The 25,333-nt window shown below is 35.2% G+C and overlaps 2 protein-coding genes across 6 annotated transcripts in view; one reads left to right on the plus strand and one right to left on the minus strand.

The window, feature by feature from the left end:
• Nucleotides 1-25,333, plus strand: part of LOC145662613 (uncharacterized) — a 450,934-nt gene that overhangs the window by 206,614 nt on the left and 218,987 nt on the right. The window lies entirely within an intron of this gene.
• LOC145662612 (uncharacterized) overlaps nucleotides 1-25,333 on the minus strand; it is a 41,707-nt gene that overhangs the window by 12,269 nt on the left and 4,105 nt on the right. Inside the window, exon 2 of the mRNA XM_081728340.1 lies at nucleotides 8,931-9,072. Coding sequence (XP_081584466.1) covers nucleotides 8,931-9,072 — 142 coding nt within the window. The remainder of the gene's footprint in view (nucleotides 1-8,930; nucleotides 9,073-25,333) is intronic.

The raw sequence follows: 25,333 nt of genomic DNA on the forward strand, positions 1-25,333 counted from the left end.
ATATATATATATATATATATATATATATATATATATAGAGAGAGAGAGAGAGAGAGAGAGAGAGATTAATGTCGACCAAGAGATGAATATGCCTATAATACAAGACGGCAAAGATCTATTTCCATGTTTTCTTAGTATACTATTAGGTGTAGCTGGTCATATTTATATGCAAATGTATTGGATATAGACAATTAGTACTCCGTGTTGAAAAAAAAAAAAAAAAAAAAGACACTCGGTTTTTTAATCTTTCTTTCAGAACAATCCAGTAGATTTTCCCAACATATTTTTAAAAGTCCCTGTCATGCCTTTTGCGAAACTGTTTTCTGGTGTGTATTGTGTTTGGTATGGTGTCAAACACATTATCTTGCATTCTTTATCTTTTAGATTCTCAGTAATTTGTCTCGATTCCACAATCGGGATTAGATGACAATTAAAAACTATTTGATCTGTATACTTGTTGCTTGGTTCGAACCGATTTTCCTACACGAAAGGCAAGAACTAGTCATTCAGAAATCAGAATCCTCAACTGAGAGTTTAAAAATAATAATAATAATAATAATAATAATGAAACAATAACTTAGCTTCCAGTATCACAATTAATAGGTCATTCAATATCTCAAAATAAATTTTCTTCATCTGATATGTTATCATGAAGTTTAGCAATAGATGGTAATGGTTCATTGAAACCTTGTCAGTGAATTTTGACATAAACTATATATCTTGCCTTTAGTCATAATAGAGATGTCTTCAACATGTGAAGGTCTCCGAGAGACGGAGCTAACCTATTTTTTGAGAGAGAGAGAGTGCTCATATTGTACAGTTTCATAACAGACGTGTAACTGTGAAAGCTATTATTAGTCTGTCAGTTTTCGGTAAAGGCTTCTTTTGTGTGTGATTTATATAGTTTGTGTGTTTGTTAACTGTAGACGAATCATCAAAGAAACAACACGAGTGTTGCAGTATCACTTTGATCTTACAAACTGTAAAAAAAAAAAAAAAAAAAGGATAGTGCTTGTTTTGATTTGAACCGAATTCTTTCGCTGAAGTCTTCCAGATCATTATCTGTGAGTGATGGTACGAAATGTTGATATGGATAACGGTAGAATAGTAATTTATTCAGTGCATTTTAAATCTAGCAACGTGAATATTGGTTAAATATAGATATTTGCAGTAAAAGTCTGAGGGTATTTGCAAAATAATGCTTGTTACACTGTTAGCTAACTAATCATATAAATGTAGTCTGTGGTAAATTAGGTAGATATACATTATGTTCTTAACTTACCTCTTATGGGACCTAAAAGTAGTTTTGTACACGGAAACTACAAATAAAATTTTATTTTAAAAAAAAAATCAAGTCATGAAGTACTACTGGCCAAGAAACCTACTTTTTGATAGGTTAACAGTGAACTACTAGTAAATTTTACACTCGAGAATATAGGGACTATGTAGTAATTTAGCCATAGTTTTCAGTGAATTTGTATATGGCGTGCTACATCTAATGTAAAAGAATTTGGGGCATTAATGAAGTCAGAAAGAGATTCGTTAAAATTTAAGAAAATAGCTTATGGAGGATTTTTTTTTTTCAGTGCTTGCACTGATCGTAAGTATGAATATACAGGGTTGATACAAAGTCGCTTTCTCCAATATGTAAAGAAATAAAAGAAGCTAGGTGACTGGACTGTATTACTGTATTGTACTTCTTACAAGTACTGTTTAAACTATCTTCCACCATGTTCAATGTACAAGGTAAATCTTGGCATCACTGATTTGCAAATATCATAACACAACCGAAGATTGGCGTCATATCTCTCGATTAGCTATTTCAAGTGATCCAAATCCTGCACTTACCCTGAAAAACATCTCGTCTTTGACAATACTGTACTTGGAGAAGTGGCATGGTATGAGGTCACATGAGCGGGATGTCCAGTCTGTCGTACCAAAACGACCGGGTTCGATTTCCGGCGGGAGTTCATGTGGTTCGGATCCCATGTTAAACTGTAGGTCCACATCTTATATAGCCTCGCTGCTAAAGGGGACGGTACAGTAGAAAATCAGATTAAACAAAACACTACGAAAATATGGTTGCCAGTCCTAGTCACACTTAAGAGAGACAATAGTGCCAGTTCTAGTAAAAAAAAAAAAATCCGATAGCTGGCTTTCTTTCCTTTCCTTACTTGTTTGGAGGAAAGCGACTTTGTACCCACCCTGTATAATATATCATATAAATGTAAAGAAAATGAAAATACGTATAGTATTGTGTTCTTGTTTTTCTTCGGCAAAGTTGGAAAGACGTATTTTGAGAGGCTATAACAGATATCATTGTAAGAACTGTTGTGAAGTAGTGGGAACATTGTTCTCGTTCAACGTATTTTAATCTACAATATTGCATTAATAAGACTTCATTTATTAAGTTTCTCCCCTACTATTTGGTATTCACGCCATAAAGTATTACTTCCAATTTAATGCTTTGTTGATTTATATGTATAGCAACGGAGGAAAATATGACTATTTGAAAAGAATGAGTACAATGTCAGTAGTTATTTCTGACTGTTCTCACGAAATTTGATAATTCTAATATGGAGTGATATTACTTTCAATTAAAATTTTATACAGCTATAAATGTAGGTGAAATTGTAAAAATAGTCATAATCCGCCTAATATCACATACAATATAATAATAATAATAATAATAATAATAATAATAATAATAATAATAATAAAGAAATTCTGAAAGTAGATTCTTGTTTCTTCCTTTGCTTTCTCTTATCATTCCACTGATCACTTCACCTTACAGTTATCAACTCGTGGCCGTGGTGGCTCAGTGATAGAGCATTCATCTCTGGTGCATGGAGTTTCTGGTTTGATCTAGCTCGCACCAAATGGGCTTATTGGTGGACAAACACCGAATGCGTAATTGTCTTCTCTGGGTTCTTCCGTTTCCTCTCACTTTTTTCATCCCACTATTTCGTTCATTATTTACATCATTGTCTCCCTTAGCCTGAAAGTATAATAGTGGAACGTTTTTAAAGAAATTGCTCAAAAACGTCTCGTCGTTGGGTACGAGGAGTATGTAAATCATCAGCCTGCTGGCCAGCACCGAGCCTGTGTGAGACGTACAGCTTATGATAAGGTCTGAACCACATTAGCAATTATCAGAAATGAAACCTGGCTCTCCCGCGCCAAAGATGCGTGTGTTAACCATATCGGCACGAGGAAGCTTTTTCAGTTTTCGGACAATAACGTTTGATAAGCCTTCTTGAGGAAATATCCCCTTAACATTTTCAGTCATACATCAGTTTTGGTTGAGACCAAATATAAAAGATTCAAACAAACGAAAGGTTAATATCTCGTTTGAGCTGGAGAAATGAGACTAGGGAAACATTTCAAAGGAAGATTTACTAGATCTACAGTAACCTTAGTAAGATGTTATTTTCCGGGAAAAACTGACAAAAATATTTAAAATACCTCATGTAGAATAATGAAAGTTACAAGTTGATTACCATTCAGCTTCATAAATTTATCTTAGTTGCAATGAACTTTCTTCAACAAATTTACTATGACAACTATTGGAATGGCCAGAAGGCTCGACTTTTGTCGATAATGGTGAAATCACTTCAAGGATTCGTGAGTTTGCATGCTATCGTACCCTCCTCGTCACCCAATTTACTTCGAAACAAATGGAATATTAAAGGTGTCAGAATTAGACACTTCCATTCTTTAATCTCAGAATCTTAAAATGGTTCAAGGTTCACGTCAGATTGTAAGTGAATAGTTAAGGATGATATGTTTGCTCCAGGATGGCTAACTTAACAATTTCTGATGCCTTTTTGAGTTGTTTAATTCATTTACTTAGGTACTACAGATATAGAAAGAACAGTATGTAGCTAAAAGGCTGCAACCGAATATGATGATGATAACATGCCTTTATATGTATTAGTTTTTTTCTCTTTTATGTGTGTGTGTTTGAAATTTCAAAAATACTTCTTTTATCAAAGACATTGTTATTCTGAATACTACGTGATAATTATATCATCATGTAAAGATTCTAAAAATTCATTGATGATAGTTTTGATTGACTCTTGAGCTAGGTAACGATCAAAATATTAAAAAATAAACAAAACTACTTCATATTTAGGGGGAAGTGACCTTGTATCCCCATACATATTCCTGCAGTTGTATAAATGTAGAATTTTCCGACCGCATGTAATACATAAGTATCTAAACAAGAATAATAATTTGGACTCCAGTCGTTAGATTCGAAATAGACCTTTGTGCCAATAAATAGTCGTAAGGGACCGCGGTGATTTAGTGGTAGAACTCTCACCTCTGGCGCCGGAGTTCGTGGATTGATCACAACTCCCGCCAAGTGGGCTTTATAATGGACACATACCATGTGCATGAATTTTCTCTGGGTTCCATCGTTTCCTCCCACTTTCGTCATTCTACCATTGTAATCAATCTCGTCATCACCGCATCTATTTATAATCGTGAGACGTTAAACTAACTAACTAAATAAGTGGTCACATGACAGATGTTGCATTATATCACTAATTAAGTCACCGTTATATAGACAAGTATGAAAGTGCGACGATATTCACGTCCATTATTATGGTAAACGTGTGAAACTCTCAACAAATTTTGCCGTACTGTTGTGATAATTGCATAGTTAACAGTATATCATTCATGTTTCGAGTTTATTAGTCTTGCACTTAAGACTGACAGTTTTTACCTTTTTTTTCTATTTAACACTATTTACTCTTTAGCCTTCTTAACTGTGCACAAAATACGAAGGTAAGTTTCTAACATGATCTTATAGTGCCCAGTGGCGTATTTAGGGGTGGGGGCTTCCGGGCTTAAGCCCCGCCGAAATTTTATTTACTATATTAAAGTAAAAGAAATATATTGCAAAATTTTCACATTTCCAGGACTATGGTTAGCAAAGCCCCCTCCCCCCGAAACAAAATCGTAAATGCTCCACTGATTGTGCCATTGTCTTGTGTATGATTCGTAATTTTAGATGTTCTTCTGTATTTTACTCATTTCTCTTGCACCAGAAGTCGGAAGTAGGATTGCCGAATAAGCTACCATAGCAAATCCTAAAATTTTCAGCGTCCCGAATTACACCTAAGAGGAACGCATTATATAGTGGAACGCCACATTATCGAAAACACTTACAAAATATGCGACAGCAAGTTTGTATCATGTGTAACTTTCGACACGTATATAATGTATGCCTATGAGTATCGAGATATCGATGTGGTTCTATCATTAAGTTTTTATGTTGACAGCAGAGGCGCGGATCCAAGGAGGGCTATAGGGGCTATAGCCCCCCTTGACGTTCAGGTATACACTGGATAAAATGGGCTTCAATCCTGCTTTACACTGGATAAAGCTGCAAACTATGGTTTAGCCCCTCCCTTGATCATATCCTGGATCCGCCACTGGACAGCAGTGAAATCACCGCCTCTGGTGTTATTCTTTGACCGTTATGTTAAAAGAGTTCAAGATATTTTACTTAGAAGTTAATATTCACTTCCTGTTGTTTTGGTTTGAAAAGAAGTCGTATTAGACTTACGTTTACTATTTTTTATTTCTTTAATTTTAGAGAGTACTTCTGTCCCCGAGAAGAATATTCTATTACACTGCATAATCTCATTGAAATATCACAGAACACATACATTCATACATTGGATTTTATATTACTAAAATTTTATCTTTCAACCAGAGAAAAATCCACAAGAAGAGGCAAAAGCTAGAGAAGAGTATTGAAAAAGCAGTCCTCTTTGTTGGAGGTTATGAAATTCTGTGTGATAAATTGGCTTTTAAATCAATACGACAGTCCTGAAGCAACTCGAGAAACGAAAGAGAAAAAAATCAATGAAGTATATTATAGCTAGTGCAAGCTGTGCCAAAATTATATATTGGCTGTGAACAAAATTTATTGTAGCCGACTTCATAGAATCTATTTTTATTATTATTTCTTTTAAAGAAAAAAGTAATTTAGTGTTTTAAAAAGAAAGACCTTTTTTCGCCTTCGACAAAAATGAAAATCGATTCTATTGCCTGGAATTGATCAGCTTTAGTTGTGACACAATGTTGGGTAAGAATCCAGTAATCACAAGTACACAGCTAGGTACGAACATGACATTATTAACAGTACATAACCTATAATCAATGTATCATATCCAGGCTTGGCTGGTTTGAACCAGCTGTTAAAAAAATAGTTTAAACCAAAAAACGAAAATTGTTCGTAAAAGCGTAAGTGGTGTTCGTAAGATCTTGATGAACACACATTGTGGGTTATCACATTTCACTCCCATATATTATTCGTATTATATTCAGACCTAAATTTCCCATTTATTACTCAGAGATTATGCTACAAAAGCAACTTTTGTTTTCTTATAAGTTTATAAATGTTTCCTTTGTGATTTTTTAATAGTTTATTATTGTTATGCAACTGCAATCAAAGAAAAATATTGTTTCGTTTTAATAATGTTTACTATTGATAAAATACATCAAAATACGGTTGAAATGGCTTGATTGTTAAAATGGATATCCAAGGCTTTAAGAATGGAACTGTTTGAACAATGAAGAAAATTCTAAATAAAAAATCGGTACGGATTGTTCCCTTTAATAGGTTATGAAGTTACTTCTCTAAAAATTTGAAGTCTCTAGGTTGACATTTGTAAAAGAAATTGTAAATTTTTGTGAAAGGTAAAAAATACATGGGAGAGATACCAAGACTGTAGTGACATCTATCGGCAAAACTTGTTCTTTACACTAACCTTAAACCCAAAAAAACTGGTTTAAACAAACAAACAAAAAAAAAAAAAAAAACGGACAAACAAAAAAAACTTTTCAATAAAAACCATGGCTTTTGTCAACCCTGATCATATCTGTCTGTTACTTTATCTGGCAGTGCATCATATGTAACAAATCCTAGTATATTTACGTGTTTTTCCTCTTTCTTTCCCCAGTCATTGAATATTGTTCACCTAAACTATCGTGCATTGACTCTGTTTTAAACTTCTTTCTTGCCATAGATTTAGAATTCCTGAGTTACGTGATCACTCGGAACAGGAACTAATGTCTTTAATGAACTTATGTACCGGTACCCCTGACAAACGACGTCGCCCAGCTGATTTACTTTATCTATATAAGATCATCAGTGGTAAAGTTGATTCTGAATCCTTATTATCGAAGATTAATCTTCGTGTTCCTCCGCGGCGAACTCGCTCTCTAAATTTACTAACTTACGAGACTCCGAGGTTATCAATTGTTAAGTGTCCCTTGTTTTACAAACTAGCGCAAGATTATAACAGTTTCAACAGGTTTCAACATTTTTACTGCGGAACGAAACTTTACAAATCAACTGAAAATTATAAATGTAATAAAGGTAAATTTTCTTTTATTTGTACTTTTTCTTCTTTTTATATTTATATTTTCAATGTTGTTGATATTAAGTTTCAGCCAAATGACCTTGTGCTCTATGAAACTTAGTGAATAAATAAATAAATAAATTAACAACGCATATTTTATAACCAATCGTTCCATATTTGTTACAGTAAAGTTCATCTTCGATAACCAATTCTGTGATATCTATGTCTTACATTATCTAGCAGTGCATCTTCCATAACCAATTATTCGATGTCTACGTGTTGAAATTGTCTAACAATGCGTATTCTGTAACTAACCCTACCATATCTACGTAACAGTGCATCTTTTGTAACCAATCCTGCACACTGATAAATTGTTGTTAGCTTGTTTTATTGTTTTACAATTTATAACTTTAAACTCGCGAGAATTTTCTAGTGATTATAAATTATACGGTACGTCTAAGCGAGAGGTTCCAGTTCAAGCATTATTACATACCAGAAATTAAACCTATTTTAAAATATGTATGAATTCAACCGATGACCCAATAACCACTACAGTTGATTGCCAATGGAACAATCACTGTAATGTTTTAATTTATTTTTTTAGTCTGTCATGCGAATGGATAAATGGTGTCTTACTTAAAGGTTGTAGAAATTTATCTTCCTTGTTTCTGTAACTAAATTTATACTTATTGAATGGGATTCTTTTCACATGAGGCAATTTAATGTGGTTCAGTAGACTAAGACTTCAGTAGAATTCAAAAACTTAGTTTCGAATTTAACCCATGGTATTCGTCTAAATGAGTCTCATCAATTTAGAAATGAATACACTGGGCACCTGCCCAGGAACGGAACGTTCTTACAAAGAAAATTAGGGAAAGTGAAAAAAATGTCTTTAAACTAAAAATAAGCAATAAAGTTAGAATTACTATGATAAATAACAAATTAGAAAGATACGATGTATGTCCCTTATTGTATTTGCCACTGTGTATTTTATTGTATTTCTCTACTGCAATGTCCTATTGTTTATATTTTGCCCATCAATAAATAAGTAAAATAATCAGTGGACTGTTATAGAAATAGGTAATGGAAGTACTTCTAGAAAATTCACGCATATGGTATGTTCTTCGCATGTTCTGTTGAAGATCGATTGATAAACATTCTATTTTCAAACCTTTGTGGTGAGACTTTGTTCCGTAGAAACGTATATGCTTCAAAAGCTTATAGGAATTGTAAATATGTATGAATAAGGAGCAAAGAATTTTCCCCTTGTATAACCAAATAAAAGGACTGCTCTTTAATTTGATGGACCTTTTATTAAATGCAGTAGCGAACACATTGCAAAAAGTCGGTCCGTGAATAGACTTCATGCAGTGAATCGATGAGTAATACAAACCAACATGGAATCGTTAGGAATTTTCTGTAGAGAGAGGCTATACAAAACATAACTTGTACTCTCACATTTCCATGTGGTTTTTCTGATGCCCCCTTTATTTAGTGTTTTATTATGAACTGCGTTCTTCGAAACAAAATCTGTGACGATAACGAACTTACCCTCATGCCTGGCGAAGCTTTTTAGCCACAGGAACTGCATGATAATATATGCTTTGAGATCTATCATAACGAGCGCAGAGTACATCTGGTATAGAATCTGGTTTGGACTCCCGCCAACTGCACAAACTTTGCTGCCTGATTCCTGCAAAAGAGGAAAACCTTGGTTTGAATGGAGTTCACAACAACATATTCTCTTCACAATAACTGAGTTGTGGTTAAATATGGCCCTGTGATGTAGTTCACGTTAAAAAATCTCTTTCATAAAATATTATTATTATGATATAATATTATCATTTTATTAGTAATTCATATTATAGCGACAATTGTTAGTATGTTAAATATTTTAAAGCAGGGGACTCTTGAACAGGTGATTTTTGACAATTTGTGTTGATGAGATCTTTCTTAAATACAACATTATCATAGAAATCTATTCATGTTGTGTGTTTCAAATTATATAAACGCTTTCAAATTAGTTCTTTCACCTGTCCACTGAATATTTAACATTTACCTCTCTCTGAACTTACAGTACATTCACAATTGTCCCCGAAGATGATTATGATTTTAATATTGCAACAAAAACAAAAGAATATTTTGCTAGCACACGAGAGAAAAAATGTAATTCTGCATCTAACAAAACTTATTCGTATAGAAGTAATGTAGCATACTATGTAACAACAACAGGTGTACTGTAGAACTGAAAAAAGTGCTATATCAAATAGAAAACTGCAGATTAAGTCGTATGTTTTAACAATATATAGGTTTTAACATTACACTTGGCCTGGAATTTGTATAAGCATCATACAATTCGTATGCTCCCTTTTGTTGTGTTCAGTTTCTTTTAGAGGGTCCTTGGGGCATAATACCATCAGAGGCAGAGAATGAAAAATTACCTTCACCGGAATACTCGTATGAAGAGTTAGGCGACGAAGTTTATTTGTTAAACTCCACTTCTTTTCATGTTAAAAATGTAATGGAGATCCATTTTATTTTTATTTCTCTAAAAGGAACACTGTTCAAAGTCTTAAGCTATGCTCTATGTGGAAGTCAAATCTCCATTAGAATACAACACAAAATCATGGGATGTTATACTAAATAACTAAATAAATCAGCATAGGATTGTAAAAATGAAATCTTTGGTTTCTAGTGGATTTCTGTGCCAATGCTTAACCCGTGATTATGTTGCCATTTTATGGGACGGTGTGCAGTCTATGATCCAGATGTAGTTTTCGGGCAATGACCCCCCCCCCCCAATGTTCCAGGATGATAATGCGTCCATTCACACAATTGGAGCTGTTGAGGCGTGGTTTGAAAAATATCGGAAGAAGTTGAACATCTTCCCTGGCCTGCCTAATCTCCGGATCTGAACATAATTTAACACCTACGGTGTGTTCTGGAGAAACTAATCCAGCGCATGTTTCCGCTTCTATCCTCTCTGGAACTTGGTGACGGTATAATTTAATATTCTATTTGGTACCATCCACAATCTCTTATGACTCCATTCGACGTCGCCTCAGAGCTGTTCTGAGGGTGAAAGATGATTCAGCGCTACATTAATATGCTAATTGGCACTTTTTTTCAGGTGTTTCTATTATTTTTATAAAAATTCGTACTTACAAACTATGAATATGTATGGGACTGCTGGCGTGGTCCTGTAATCCATCTCTTGCAGGTGAGATAGTGTGGTGGGAAATGATCTATTCTGTGAGAATTGATCTCACATTATGGTATGTGCATTCACTAAATACACCGGATTGAAGCTTCGGTCGTGGTTCAAAGTCCACGTTAATAAGAGGTCCTATCCTTCGCAACCTCGATGTTGCATAAGGACGCAAAGTATAAAAACAAGATTCAAAACTCGATTTAATTCCTCTCTGTCTCAAAAAAAAAAAAAAAAATCTGTTTATCCTGTCTTGTTCTGGCTAAGGGCGTAAAGCGTAAGACGAAGTTGATGGCGTTTGAAGGCGGCGCTCCGTGTTTCCTTATAACACTGTTAACAAATGAGCTGACTGCGGTGTTGCCACGTCTTTCACCTACTCGGACTGTAATGGCTTGGCTTAGCCATACCCCGTTATCACAGGGCAACGTCACTTTAGAGCCATCAAGTTTGTCTCAAGCTTTAGTTCGCTGCCTCTTTCCAGATTACTCGGTCATCCAATGCAGAGTTAAAATGTAAAATCTTATGCTTACTCCAGAAATCAGATTCTAGATCACGCATATAAAGGTACGTATCTTAATATTTCGTTTTCAGGAAACATAATAAGACTAATATATTTTTTTAAATGAGGAAAATGTGGAATGAAAATGGACGAACGAGCGGGGATTGGTGGACGTTCATAACGCGGAGTTCCGCCAATATAGAAGTTACAAATGATTAAATCGAAGCGGCAAATTATCGTTTGAATAGAATTTCAGTTAAGAATATCTTTGTATAGTAAAATGAATTTTGAGCAGATCAAGAAAAATATACGAGGTGCAGCTATGAACCTTCTGGTTTCTTAAGCCAGCATTTGTCAAACTTTGGTCTGCAGACCACAAATGACCCTCGTGGTCAGCTCTTCTATTCTTCTTACTTAAATTGAAAAAGACAGAAAGAAAATCAAATGAAGTATGTACCAAACAGTGTACGTAGTTGAGAATCTTCAATATAGCGTAGATTTAACATAAGCAAGCATTTTTCACTTTTCCTTCCATTACAGGCATTTTTTGACATTTATTTTCCTGCGTACTCTATAAAACATTCTTGATAACCTATAATTATTAAAAGAAATTAATATATCTTTTTAGTATTAATATAAAATTAAGGAATTTTGATTAGTATTAATATTTTAAAATATAAGTATAGTATAGTGGTATGCTCGAAACAGAAACAATGATAATTTTACTTTCAAAGGGGACAAGAGTAGGGTAGTGCATACTAACAAAGTGGTCAACACTTGAAAAATTTGAGAAACGTTGTCTTAAGCCATGAAGATTTTACCTTAAGCTTCTATATTGTACGATGTTTGAACATCCCTTCAGGTGTCGGGTCAGGCTACAATATAGTTAGTGCTTAACATCCTTGCTTTGACCAGAGTGGTTACAGAATTGTAGCTGAGGTGAGGGTTTGAAATATAGATTACTGTTACAGTTTGAGTACTCGTAAAAGAAAAGTTAATCTGATCGTGGGTCATGTATCACTTGATTCCATAAACATCTGCTCGTTTCAAGCACCTAAAAGATCAATACTCTTTCAAGCTATTATGTAACAGCAAACTTGTTAATGCTCTTTGCGATCTATTCTTATAATAATACAGTAACTTACTCATTACAGGCATTGGAACGCGTAGTGAAACGGCACAAATACCATTGTACCCAATAAAACCTACCAATTTACACAGTGTAAACACTCCGTGATGTATGTATAAATGAAATCAATATTTGCCTGAGCTCTTGAAGCAGACAATGCCATTAATGTAAAACAAAAGCAAAACGAAATAAATGAATTGTTCTTCTATATAATACCTGTGGATGGTTCATTCACAAATGGAGAGTGCAGAATTATTTGATCTCGTATCAGGCATGGCTAAATATACGTATTTTTAGCTTTCATTGTTAATTCCATTCAAGCAATATTAGCGTTGAAATAATCGAGTCTTACATTGTATTAGAATACTATAGACTCCTAAAATTGTGTGTTGTTCATTGTATTAGTGGAATGTCCGTGGTTGCCTATTCTGAATAAAATATTATATGCTGTGAGTAAAATTAATTTAATAGACGTTTCACACTGAATTGCGAAATTAAGTTTCCTTTGGGCGTGAATAGATAATTGTCTTTAGTAACTATTAGTTTCAGTGTGGTTTCCACTCTTCCCTTCGCTAGATTATAAGTACTGTGACAGGTCAATTATTATTCTTACGTGGAAGTCATTATGCCAGATTAAAATGTTTGACCTCGGCTGATCTTAAACAAATTTGGCAACCCATCTAAATAGGCCATTAGTTTATCTTCATAACATTTTGGTGAAATTTGGCCAAACCGTTCACGACAAATAAACTCTGATAAAGACAGTAAACAGAATCACGCGAAACTAAAAGCTAATTAACTTTTTTCGAAAAGAAAAGCTACATACATCATAGGCAACCGACAGTTCTTTGCTGTACAGGTTGCATAGAAGCTAGGGAATGTTAAGGATTTTAAATTATGCAGTAGCTACGTTAAAGGCACCTTGCCCGTGTAGATATTAGTTCACCCCATTAACAAACCCGGTCGAGATAATCACTCTAGCTGTCTACTATTACAAAAGAGCATAATTCAAAAGTCTTGCTTTCTTTCAATAGATCATGTGGAGTAACGGACGTACGTACGAACATTAGTCGTATAATGCCCTCTTAGCGTGATCCTAATGAAAGTTCATGGACGAACGAAGGGCATTGTACAAGCAGCAACTTACCGCGAGAGCTACTAGTTCTGTCTAACTTGCCTATGTGACTTATGTTTATGGACACAACATTTCCGTGTGAAGAGGAAGTAAGTTTGAAGTTCTGTTCCTGCCACACTATTCAGTGATCCTTGCACTAGTGATCACATAAATCAAGGATATCACTCATACAGGAAAAGGCGTAGTGCGTGTGTGCTGTGCTTTATGGAACGTTGTGGTGCGAAGAAAATTCCAAACGACGATGGGAAACCATTCCAGCAGTAACAGATCTCAAGAGATGACACAGAAAGCTCAAAGCTACGAGTAGTGTATTCAATTTGCCGTACAGTAGAAGACCAGGATGCGTGTTGATATGATCAGACAGTGCAGCAGAGCACAGAGTGAAGACCAATGACATCGCTTAAACTAAGATGTTTAAATTTGGGAATGCTAAGGTCAACTTACTCACGATCGTAGGCAAGAAGGTGAGGGCCCGGCCGAACAAGTTAAAATTTATACATGATCTGATAGGCGAAGACTGTAATATGAGAGTGGAATTTTGTGAATCAATACTTACGCATTTACAAACTGATGATAATCCTATTTTGTGAGATAAGATCAGTTGGTGCGCGCGAATGGTAGGTAGGATCTAGGTGTCACGCAGACACCATGAGGCCATGGACCCAAGTTGTCAAGAAGATTCTCCAAGCTGATGAAGGCTTCGTAATGGTTTAGGATATGTTTACTTAGCATGGTTCATGTCTTCTGGCCCACTTGAACTGGACATTGATCGGTCATCGCTATATTCAGCTGTTCGGTAACCATCTCCTATACTTTGTGAACTTCATGTACCCCGCAAACAATGGAATTTTCTATGTTTTCGATGTGCCGTGTCACTGGGCCGGAATGTTGCGTCAGTGGTTTGAGGAACATTCTGTCCTCTTCCAACGCATTCTGTCCTCTTCTTTGCTCTCCTAAATCTCTGGCCATGAATCCTATCGAACTCACATGGGATATCATCGAACGGACCATTCATTTTCAGGATCCTCCATCTACCAAAACCACCGAATTCACGCCCCTCCAGCAAACTACTAGCGATTTGTCGCGTCTCTACCACGTCGAGTTGGTGCACTCTGCCGTGCTCGAGGAGGTTCCACAAGTTGTTACGAAGGTATCCCATGACTTTCAGCACTTAAGTGTAATCTGAATCACCGTAGGTCGTTCGATGCTCCCTCTCTGGTTACTGGAAATTTGTGAAATCTCATGGCTTAAGTGATTATGACGTAGCCCAGTGGTTTTAAACATTTTTAGACTGACGAAACATTTTAATGAACGCGCAGGATTTTGCGACACATTTAATTTTTAATAATAATAATAATAATAATAATAATAATAATAATATAATATAAAATGTGTAAGCCAATAGGTTTCTATAGGGACTCTATGCAGTTCTGAGCATTGTTACTATCACTGGAAGCATTGACTGCTGCAGTCCGTCTCAAATTGATTTGAACTAAGTATTAAATGCTTCATACATTTTAAACTAAAATTTCGCGACTCACTGGTTGGAAACCACTGAACTAGCCGATACAAGGAGATCTGGGATCCACCTCTCTTCCTTTTCAGCAATTAGATTTTCTTGTATTTAGTGATTTAAATACGGCTAAGAACTTTCGTCCCTGACCTTAACCTCCGTTTTTAAGACAGAAATATGACATGTGCGAGCTTGGCGTGTTGTGAAATTATATAATGAAATGCAGTGCATATGGATTACAATTACTATAAATTAGGTTACGCTTTAAGTCATGCCTTGTCCTAAAATTTAGGCTAATTCTGAAAACCTCTCTCGCTTAGACGTGCAATAAACACAAGTAAATAAACATAGAGTCAAGGATAAATAAAGCCAGGAGACTTTCTCAGCTTTAAGTTGTTTGATTCTTAAGTTAACAACTTCTTTCAGAGCAATTGAAAGGTATTGCCCACAGCTGTAAACAGACAAATGATTAAGCTGTTCTCCTTCAATTCTGTAACCTTGAAGTCTTCTGCTGGAGGGAAAGAAAGAGGGAGCTACAATGCCTGTAGTAGTATTGAAGTATGTCGGTCGTCGGCTTTACATGTTTCTTCGCAATTACCAACTAATCATACACTGTGTGTTAGCTTCAAATGTCTAACAGTGATGTGAGGAAGAGAAGTCACGATTTTGGCGACATGGTTCTCATTCTCACAAGTGCAAGGCGCATTTTCCGAGGTAATGTTATTTCCTAGTATTGCTGTTTAAGAGACAGTAACTGAAATGAAGTAAAATATTTCGGGCATAGTGTCTTAATGTTCGGAGAATAAAGAATGTTTATAAATGCAGATCAATGATGAGAATTAGGAATTTGATTTCTGGGCTTTCGGTATTTATGGTCATGTTAGCCCGTCACGCATGAGGAATGATGTCCCTCGGCAGGGACACCTGAAGAAAGTTTTCTAAGGGAGACAATCTCCATGGTTGCTCTATTACATCTGGTATTTCTAATATGTAATATACCGGTACGTGGTTTGTTATATTGCGTATAACTTTTCGTGAGTCAGGGGGCCCGGGCCCCACCCTTCTCTTCCGGCACCCAGTCCCTCAGTAATCACATTGCCTGGGGAATTGGGAAGGAAAAAAGGAACAGGGAACGAAGCTCCTGGAATCATTATGAGGTACAATCCCGCTATTTGTCTGGTGCGAATGAGGAAAACCTCGTTCAGAATAGCTGGCCTGAAGGTTTTATTTATTTATTTATTTATTTACACTTTTTCGACCGAGTGTCCCCATCAGCAAACTTGGGAGAGCTCTCACCAAAGGCGAGAGCATCAGCAACTACGCTACGTAGGCCCAGAGATGAATGGTGACGTAGTTGCTAAAAGAATGATCACGTCGAAGAGAAAAGTGGTTTGATTGGTTGTTTCGGAATTTCCCTTTTCAGCACCATTGCTATGTTACGTAATATACCGGTTAATATACAACTAATCAAACCACATGAGCTTCCACCGGTAATCAAAGCCATGTCTTCGGCACCGAAGGCAACAACGCTAACGACAGAACCCGAAGAGAAAACTGGAATATCTCAAGGAAAAATGTGTTGACCGTTTTACCTATTCTTCATTGTGCCTAAGAAGAGATGAAAGAGCGAAAGAAAAACTATGATTAATATGCTAATCCCGGACTGCAAAGGTGGATGCTTTATTAAGTCATCTTAACTGCAGGTCAAATAAATTTTGATTAGTGCCATGAAGTGAATAACGTTCCACGGGTATGTGATTTGGATTAAATGGGATGGATGATTAATGAAAGTGAATGATTGAAATTTTGGCCTCAAAATTTGGGGGCATTTATATATAAGTGAAAATACGGTAAATATTTGGGTTGGAAATTTTGAACTGAACTTTAACACCTCTTGTGAATGAACGTTACAGGCATACACTACTGCTACTGTTGAGGAAAGGGGCCGCGGTGGCTCAGTGATAGAGTGTTCACCTCTGGTGCGTGGAGGTTCTTGGTTCGATCCCAGCTTGCGCAAAATGAGCTTTGTGGTGGACAAACATCGTGTGCGTAGGTTTTCTCGGGGTTCTTCCGTTTCCTTCTTCTTCCTTCATTCCACCATTTCATTAATTTCTCATAATCACAGTATCCTTCAGCTCGCTGGCATAATCGTGGGACGTAAAGATTTCATTCCATTTCATGCTGTTGAGGAAGAAGTATTGGATAGCAAACGTAATGACAGATAAAGTTATAACTGTGAGAAGAAAAAAAAAAAGAGGAAGATGAAAAGAAAACAGAAATCTCGGTGTTCAGTGAACGCTTGAATAAAATCAGTGGTTGCATCGTGTTAACAGCTTGTGGGTGATAGTTTGAGCGTGTTCTACATTACAAGTTTATAGGCCTATTGTATATCTTCCAACACCATGTGCACTTGAAATGAAAAGCATGCTTTATAATGGTTTTCGTTGTATAAAATATGTAACATTCCAATGGCCTTGTTACGTTATATGGCCTTCAGACTGGTTAGAGCATCCTAAACCTTGGAAATGGTTCAATAAGTAATTTAATTTAATTTAATTTTTTTTTTTTTAAGTAGAAACAAAACCGTTATTTTGTGGTCCTGAAACTTTAAATAATGGATTCAGAAATAATTTATGAAGTAATAGTTTTCTTAGGCAATGCAAAGGGTGAATTCCATTTCTTTTTAAAAGTTCGGAAGTGAACAGAATTTGATTCCAAGGTTATTTGTTACGTAAAATTTTCCCACGATGTAAATCATAATTAGTAAATAACTGTCTTCTGCTACATACGTTAGCTCTAGATGTATACGAGACATTGTATGCTCGTACTTTTGCGTCTGTCTGTGTACTCTGATGAACGACAGAAAAAAAAAGAAACAAACAAAAAACACCCGTGGAGTTTTATCATCGGGAAGATCGCTAGAAATTTATTTTGAACTCTTAAACCGAATATAAGATATTAGTGCTAGGAAATTAAGCAATTTGGGGGTTAATTTTCTCACCTAGAATGACAATGGAACATTTCTTTCTATGAGAATTTTTAACATTGTAGTGTACTTCTACTGGCATATGTTACGAATGATTTGGCTGGTGTGGTGCCAGGTAGTGAGTGCGAATTTGCCACGGTTAGGTATGCCGAAGTGTTTCTACTTTTTTGAAACTTCCCTGAGAAAAATGCCGGGATATTTGCAATATTGCTTTGTAAGAATAGTTATATTTCTATCTTGAAATACTTAAAAGTTTTCGAGTAGATATAATAAATTTTACATTTAACAAAATGTTAAATCCTTACACCACGACTATTTATACTAGTATATGCAAATAAAGCGCCTGAATGGACTTCCGAAATGCAAGACCTCAGCTCACTTTTCGCAAAATTAGATAACTAGCAGAGAAAAAATGAGACTTCATAAGTACCCCCTTTTCTCTCCTGTTTTGTAAGCTCTGAAGTAAAGAGTTTACACACGACATCTGCTAGTTATTTCATAGTATATTCATATTTCATAGTTATTTCCGTAGAACTACTCTTTGGCTAAGTCCTCTTGATTTTCACTGGTAGTGTTCGGTTGACAACCTTTAAAAAATGGGAAAAATTGATTGGTCATCATTTGGGTGTACTGTAAGTTAGATAATTAAATCTTGTGTGAAATTGTTATTGTGCTTCTGTATATATATATATATATATATATATATATATATATATATATATATATATATATATATATATGTATATATATAATGTGTGTGTGTTTGTGTGTGCTTCTGTATATATACACCTAGGATATATAGGCAAGGGCGCCCATCAGGGTGCCAAGGTGGGGCGCTCGCCCCCTAGAGGAAATTGTACTTCAGAATATCGAAAATCCAATAGATTTTTTACATTAGTTACAGCAAAATTTGAAACTATTTTTGAAACGTCACTTCATACTCCCCCCCCCCCCGTTGAAAATCTCACGGCGCCCTTGTATATAGGTTCACTTCGTGTGCTGGGTAATACTAATTTCTATTGTCTTGACGAGATTACAGAACCTCATATTACAAAGCTCCGTGTAGACGCATTCAAAACCAGATACTATTTAGGTAATAACAAAAAATGAAATCTTGCAGCTTTGGTTATCCTGGGTAGGCTAAAGGAGACGGTGATGATGAGAAATGAATGCAATGCTGGAATAAATAAAGTGGGAGGAAACGGGATAACCTAGAAAAACCCATGAATACGGTGCTTGTCACTACAAAGTTCACTTGGCGTGAGCTGGGATCGAACCAGGGACCTCACGCACCAGAGGTAAACGCTCTACCACTGAGCTGCCGCGGCCGCATGGTTAACAAAGTTACTGGAAAACGACAAAGTTAGTACTTCAATATATCTACATATATATGCATTTTTTCTATTTTACTTTTCATTATCAGACGTGTTTGTTACATAAAAACTGTTTATTCTTATTATTACATGCTCACATAAAACAATAAACGGGAGCTTATGTGGTTCGGATTCCACGTTAATTAGTAGGTCCCGTTTCATATACCCTCGCTGCTGAAAGGAACGTTAAACTCAAAATCAACTCAACTCAAGTGAAAACAGTAAAATAAATTATTTCAATCTGCTTGTTGTCGAAAATGGGATACAAAATTTATAAATTGCGATGTAAATTTAAATCTTACTGCAAATTGCTACGCAAAACTTAAAAAATACGCTGGTATATAAACAACATGCCCAGCACAAGAATGACATAATTGCAGTTTAATCTATCTTAGCTTCAGGGGACAAAGCACAACATTAAAAAAAAAAAAATACACTTGACACGAATTTACTCGTTTTAAAGAACAACATAAAAGTTTAAAACAACTTCAATATGATTTAAATAGCAAATTGTACGAAGCATTGTAACTCTGGAGATCCAACTTTTTTTAAAATTCTTTCTCTCTCTTCAGTATAATCTACTCGTTTTTAGCCTTCTACTCGTTTCATTGCTTCTAAAATGTCCGCATAAATACGGACACGTGATGTCCCCCAACGCTGAAATAATAGCAATGTGTACTTCTAGCGTAGAATATGTTCTAAGGAAAGTTAAAACAAACTTTCGTAAAAACTTCTTTAATCAAGGATCATTACCCAGCGCGTACAGTTTAACAGTCTTTAGTATTCTTGAACTAAGCTGCGAAAAGCGATGTTTAATGAGGTCTGACACACGGAATCAGAAGTAAAATCGTGCTAAGATGAATATTAATTAGGTACGACATAAATTCTGGCTGTGTGTGAGTAAGTAACTGTATTAAATGAGTGAAAGTGTAAAAATAATGTATGAGAACTGTTGTATACAGAAATTTTCATAGCCGAGCCGAGTGGCATGCGACCTGTAATTCAGCTATCTACAGGGTGGCCATAAAGTGGGTTTACCTTTTGTTTTACACAGGAAAGTATGTCACGCTGTTGGGAAATCGGTGTTAAATTCTCCCTTGAAAGCCACGCGAAAACCATTTGCAGAATCGCAAATTCTAGCAAATATCATATTTAATTAATTACTTTACATCTTTTATTACGTGATCTGCCTCTATCACTTACACTTGTAAGTTATAAACGTTATTATTGGCCTTACCGATTATCCCAGTAATCAATCATCATTAGAACCTAAAGACATGTTACGTAACTAACTAATTGTCCTACAATCACTATTTTCAACAACATTTTATTTACGATAAAACTTATCCTTTCATCGGACTGCTATGCACATTAATAACATTCTTCACCCTACAAACGTCATACCTACAGCAATTATTTATGTTAGACTGAGTTATGAAAACAATGGACAAGGTTCGAATTAACATGGAGGATGAGATGGAATTCCCATCTCTTCAAGTAGTTTTCCCGGTTCATCAAAGAAGAATTTCTTCCATGTCAGGAAGATATTGCTCCCATTGTATATACTATACATAAACTTTAATACTCAATAACAGGTTCTTCAGTAAAGTTTTTGCAGCTAAGGTTTGCCTGCAGTGTTGCCACAGTCCTAGCTTTGGAGTGGGCTGAAAAATAGTACCAAATTAAAACAAAAATGGCTGAATTCCTTATTGTATACCAGTGTAATATACGGTAAATATTACACTGGTATACAATCACGAAACTAAAAGAGGTAAAGTTCTAGAACACCCCCCCCCCTCTTCCAAGAGTCCAAATCAAGAAAATGCTCTTTTTAAAACATCCAAATAGGAAGACCCTGAACAACCGTGGAAGTAAATGAAACTTTTCTCGCACGTAGGAAGTATAATAGAGGCCGCAAATTAAAAAGGAAAATAATTATCTTCGGTATGTATTGTAAGGAAACCAAACGCGCCTTTATTTCAAAGTGAGCAATAAACCAATACGGTGTTATGCCCATATATGAAAAAATATATAAAACGAGGAACAAATCAATCATTTCCGAGCGAGTTTGTGTGTTTAACAGTACGTTATAATAAAATATTAAACATATAAATTATTGTACCTTATTCTTACTTATGTCACTACCGAAGGAGAATAATAGACTGTAAGAAGAATATAAGGTAACTAAACTGACTTTGTAAAAATGTAAAACCGGTTCAGGGTCCTAAAATTTTCCCTGAAAGACATCACAACACATTATTAATAATTTTAAGTCACAATGGTATCTATTATTTCTAACTAGTGCACCACACATACACATAATACATATTCAGAAACAGGAAGCATATAACATCACAGCTCATGTGCAGTAAGATAGTACACATACACATAACACACATAAGACAAAATACATGACATCACACCTCATGTTCAACAGCACTTGTCCAACTCACAGTATGAGTAACGTGAGATGTAGGAAAAGTCTTACTGACACTTTTGAAAATGTGACAAGTATTTATTAAATAGTGCTGAATTTGGTAGAATTGTACCAACTTTTTCACAAAAGGGGCTGAAAATGCGAGCGTGGTACCAACGGGCCGATGAATGACAAAAAGGGCTGAATTTGGTACAATGGTACCAAGTGTGGCAACACTGGTTGCCTGTGAATTAAGTAGTGCGAGACAGTAATTGTAGGATTTCTGTCTTTTATTAGCTTTATAAATTAAGTACATATTCCTACAACTATGTTTAAAGATAAATAACTTCCAACAAAAAATTACCGATAGCAGAAAAAATCAGAACCTTTGGATGATGTGTTCAAAGTTTTTAAAAACAATATGTCTTCCAGTAACTTCTTCACATTTTTCGAACCGACAGTACACTATTAAATGGCAACACAGAGATACATCCATGGAATTTTCATACTGCAGAAAAAAAAAAAAAAAAAAAACTTTTCAACTACCTAATGTTTTAAATCCAAGGACATTTCATTAATTTTACATTTCACAATATATTCTGAAACCGATATTTTCTCTCTTTTTCTGGCTTTCTTCCCCAAGTACAATTTTCGTTGCCTTAAGTATGCGAGATTTGATGAGAGTGTCACCAATAGTATGTAGCAATGTATATAGAGTATTACAGTATGTAGTATAGCTTGCCAGTGTTGCCAACAAGTTGACACAAAAAGTCGCTAAATGGGAGATGAAATGACCCCAATTTCGGGTGAAAAGTCGCTAAAAAATTATTAGTGGAATTCTCTCTCTCTCTCTCTCTCTCTCTCTATCACCTTTCATTTTATCACATCCTCTTGCCAGCGACTCTCTTATTTCTGCTTTCTAATAAGTTTGTGTGGGATTTTTAATGTACCTATTGCGATCTCACGATATCCATCTGTTTCCTATAATAGTAGAATCCATTTCTTGTATGTAGTGGATACAGTAACTTCACTAAAAGTGAATAGATTAAAACCAAATTTGGTCAGTTCATTCATATTGCCAATATCGAATCCAATCCGTCATATTGTTTCAAAATGCAGGCTGTTTGAAAATTTTAAAACTTCATAACTCCCTTAAACTTGGGTTATATGATTAAAAAAATAAAGCGATTTCTAATTTTGGTTTTAAAAAAATTGGACAATTGTTCTAAAAGTTATTGAGTATTTTAATTTTCGAGAGGCCACAACTTTGAGTTACCTCATATAGTTGTGAATTTGGTATTGTTGTGTATGTGCTCAGTATCACCAATCACTTTTAAGAAGCAACTTGTTTACATTTAAAATTTAGGAAACAAGTAAAAGACCCACACCAAAAATATACCTTCCTTGTGACCAGCTTGCTGGAAAAAAGACTATTCGCTCACACACACACGTACATGCACAATTCTGCAAAGAACAACAAAAGATCCTGAACAAAAATAATCCCTTTTATTGCTGACAGAACAATAATTTGTCCATTGTTGATTTATCAACAAGCGTAACACAGCTATTGCGGATTAGTGTTTTCAATTTTAATTGTATTTCAATATGCAGGTTTTGTTGCATTTGTATTTTTCTGGCATTTCAATATACAGCTCCCATTAGTTTCATATCGTACTCTTTCATTTAAATTGGTTTTTAAATAAGTCTGCACCTGTTGAAAATGTTTATTTGATCTATTTTTTATTGTTCTTAACAGTATACGTATATAAAAATAAATATATCAGAACAAAACTCAATATTTAAAAATATTTTCCGGTATTAGATTCCAATCATTTTTCTCTTTTGCTTATCTTCGCGACCACCAGGTTGAGAAACCCTGTCTTAGACGATGGACTACTTACCTTGCCCAGCAAATTTGGTTTAGATTCGGCCAGTAGTTACCGAGAATTAAAGCCACATACACACACATATACGTGAGAGTGAAACTATAAGTTGAAATCCACGGATACGGTATTATCCACCATAACTCACAATGGCCTTCGAATGAACCAGGGACCCCTTCAGGCTTGTAATTAATTCATCAATTAATCCACCAATTTTCTCCTATACTATTCCTAGCGTTTCCTCATTTGATGCAGTAAAATAATAATAATAATAATAATAATAATAATAATAATAATAATAATAATAATAATAATAATAATAATAATAAGACTTTACTCAAGACGTCTTTTGGCAATGGAAAATGTGCCAAAGACGCTCTTTGCTGAATATTTCTTAATGCATTTTACGCCGTTGAAGAGATTTATTTTATTGTTTATTACATTTACATATTTCACTTACGGACATCATGTGTTGATTTTCTGCTTTTATGCAGATTAACTATCACTGAAGTAAAAAGGCAGGAATATCTTGTAAAATTGAATCTTAGAAACAGCTATAAAAAATCTTGAATGGAGCGCGGTGCTCATTGGAGGAGTGTTCATCTGGGGTGCGTGGGGTTCCTGGTTTGATCCCAGCCTCGCGCCAAGTGAGCTTTGTCGTGGACAAAACTTTGTGTGTGTGTGTTTCGGAGTTTTCCCGTTCCTGCCCACTTCCTCCATTCCAAAATTTCATTCATTCTCATAATCACAGTCTCCTTTAGTCTCCAGTCATAATCGTGGCAAGTAAAACTGAAATATTTCATTTCATTCAGAAATCGTGAACTACAAGAATCATGTTAAATTGATAGCTCATGGCGTAATATTCAATAACATTTTGTTTGTTTCTATGCCTGTCAATCATCCTCTGTTTCGCCATTTGTCTAATTATATTAAGTCCATTTGTCATTGTACTCAATCCTCGGCAGATTTCACTTACACACGAAGAATAGGCCTATAATAAACTTGAAATTGTAGTAACGGGGAAAAACTACCCCAGCCTAGTTTTGGTCAACCGATGACATCTGAAGTGTATTATATCTGTACCTGTACCTGAGAGCTTGAAGTGCGTAAGTCACAAATCCTTTTTTTCAGAAAACTGCAAAAATACTTACTTAAGCACTAAATATATATTGGACATACTATATTATATATTGGTTAAATACGTCATCAGTTCGTATAGAACAAAACACAACTAACCATTCGTTGCAAACCTCCGAAAGATATACAAAACTGGTTTTAACTCATTTTCGCCAAAATTGGACTTTGGTAGTTCATGTTCTCAGGTATAGATATAGGCTTAGTTAGCAGAAATTGTTTGATTCATAGGGTGGTCCCAAATATCTTATCTATCTCGTTCCTTTCAATTTCAGTAGGATATCGTTCCTCCTGACTGAAGTATGACATATCTAGTATTCGGAATTAAGCTATAGCGTTTCTAATAATATGAACTCGTAGTTTCAACATAAGAGTTTAATAGTGTACAAACGTTAAGGATCCGGATTCCTTTTAGTTTATCATCTCATCAGTAATTTTATTGGCAGTGCTTTCATCTACGCTAGAGTGTTATTGTTCTCTTTAACGTACAAGCCATAATCATAAATGCTAATGGTGAGTTGCATTTCTAAACTACTGTATGCTTATATCGTATTATGAATAATGAGCATGTTTATTATCTGCTTTGCAAATTAATTTCGCTATATTTCGAGAATGTAAATTTGTTTTGATGTTAAAATTACTGCAGTTCATTAGAGCTAACCTGTGTTAATGAGTTGG

This window comes from Thermobia domestica, chromosome 10 (assembly GCF_964235325.1).
Source record: "Thermobia domestica chromosome 10, izTheDome1.hap1.1, whole genome shotgun sequence".
Classification (NCBI taxonomy): domain Eukaryota; kingdom Metazoa; phylum Arthropoda; class Insecta; order Zygentoma; family Lepismatidae; genus Thermobia; species Thermobia domestica.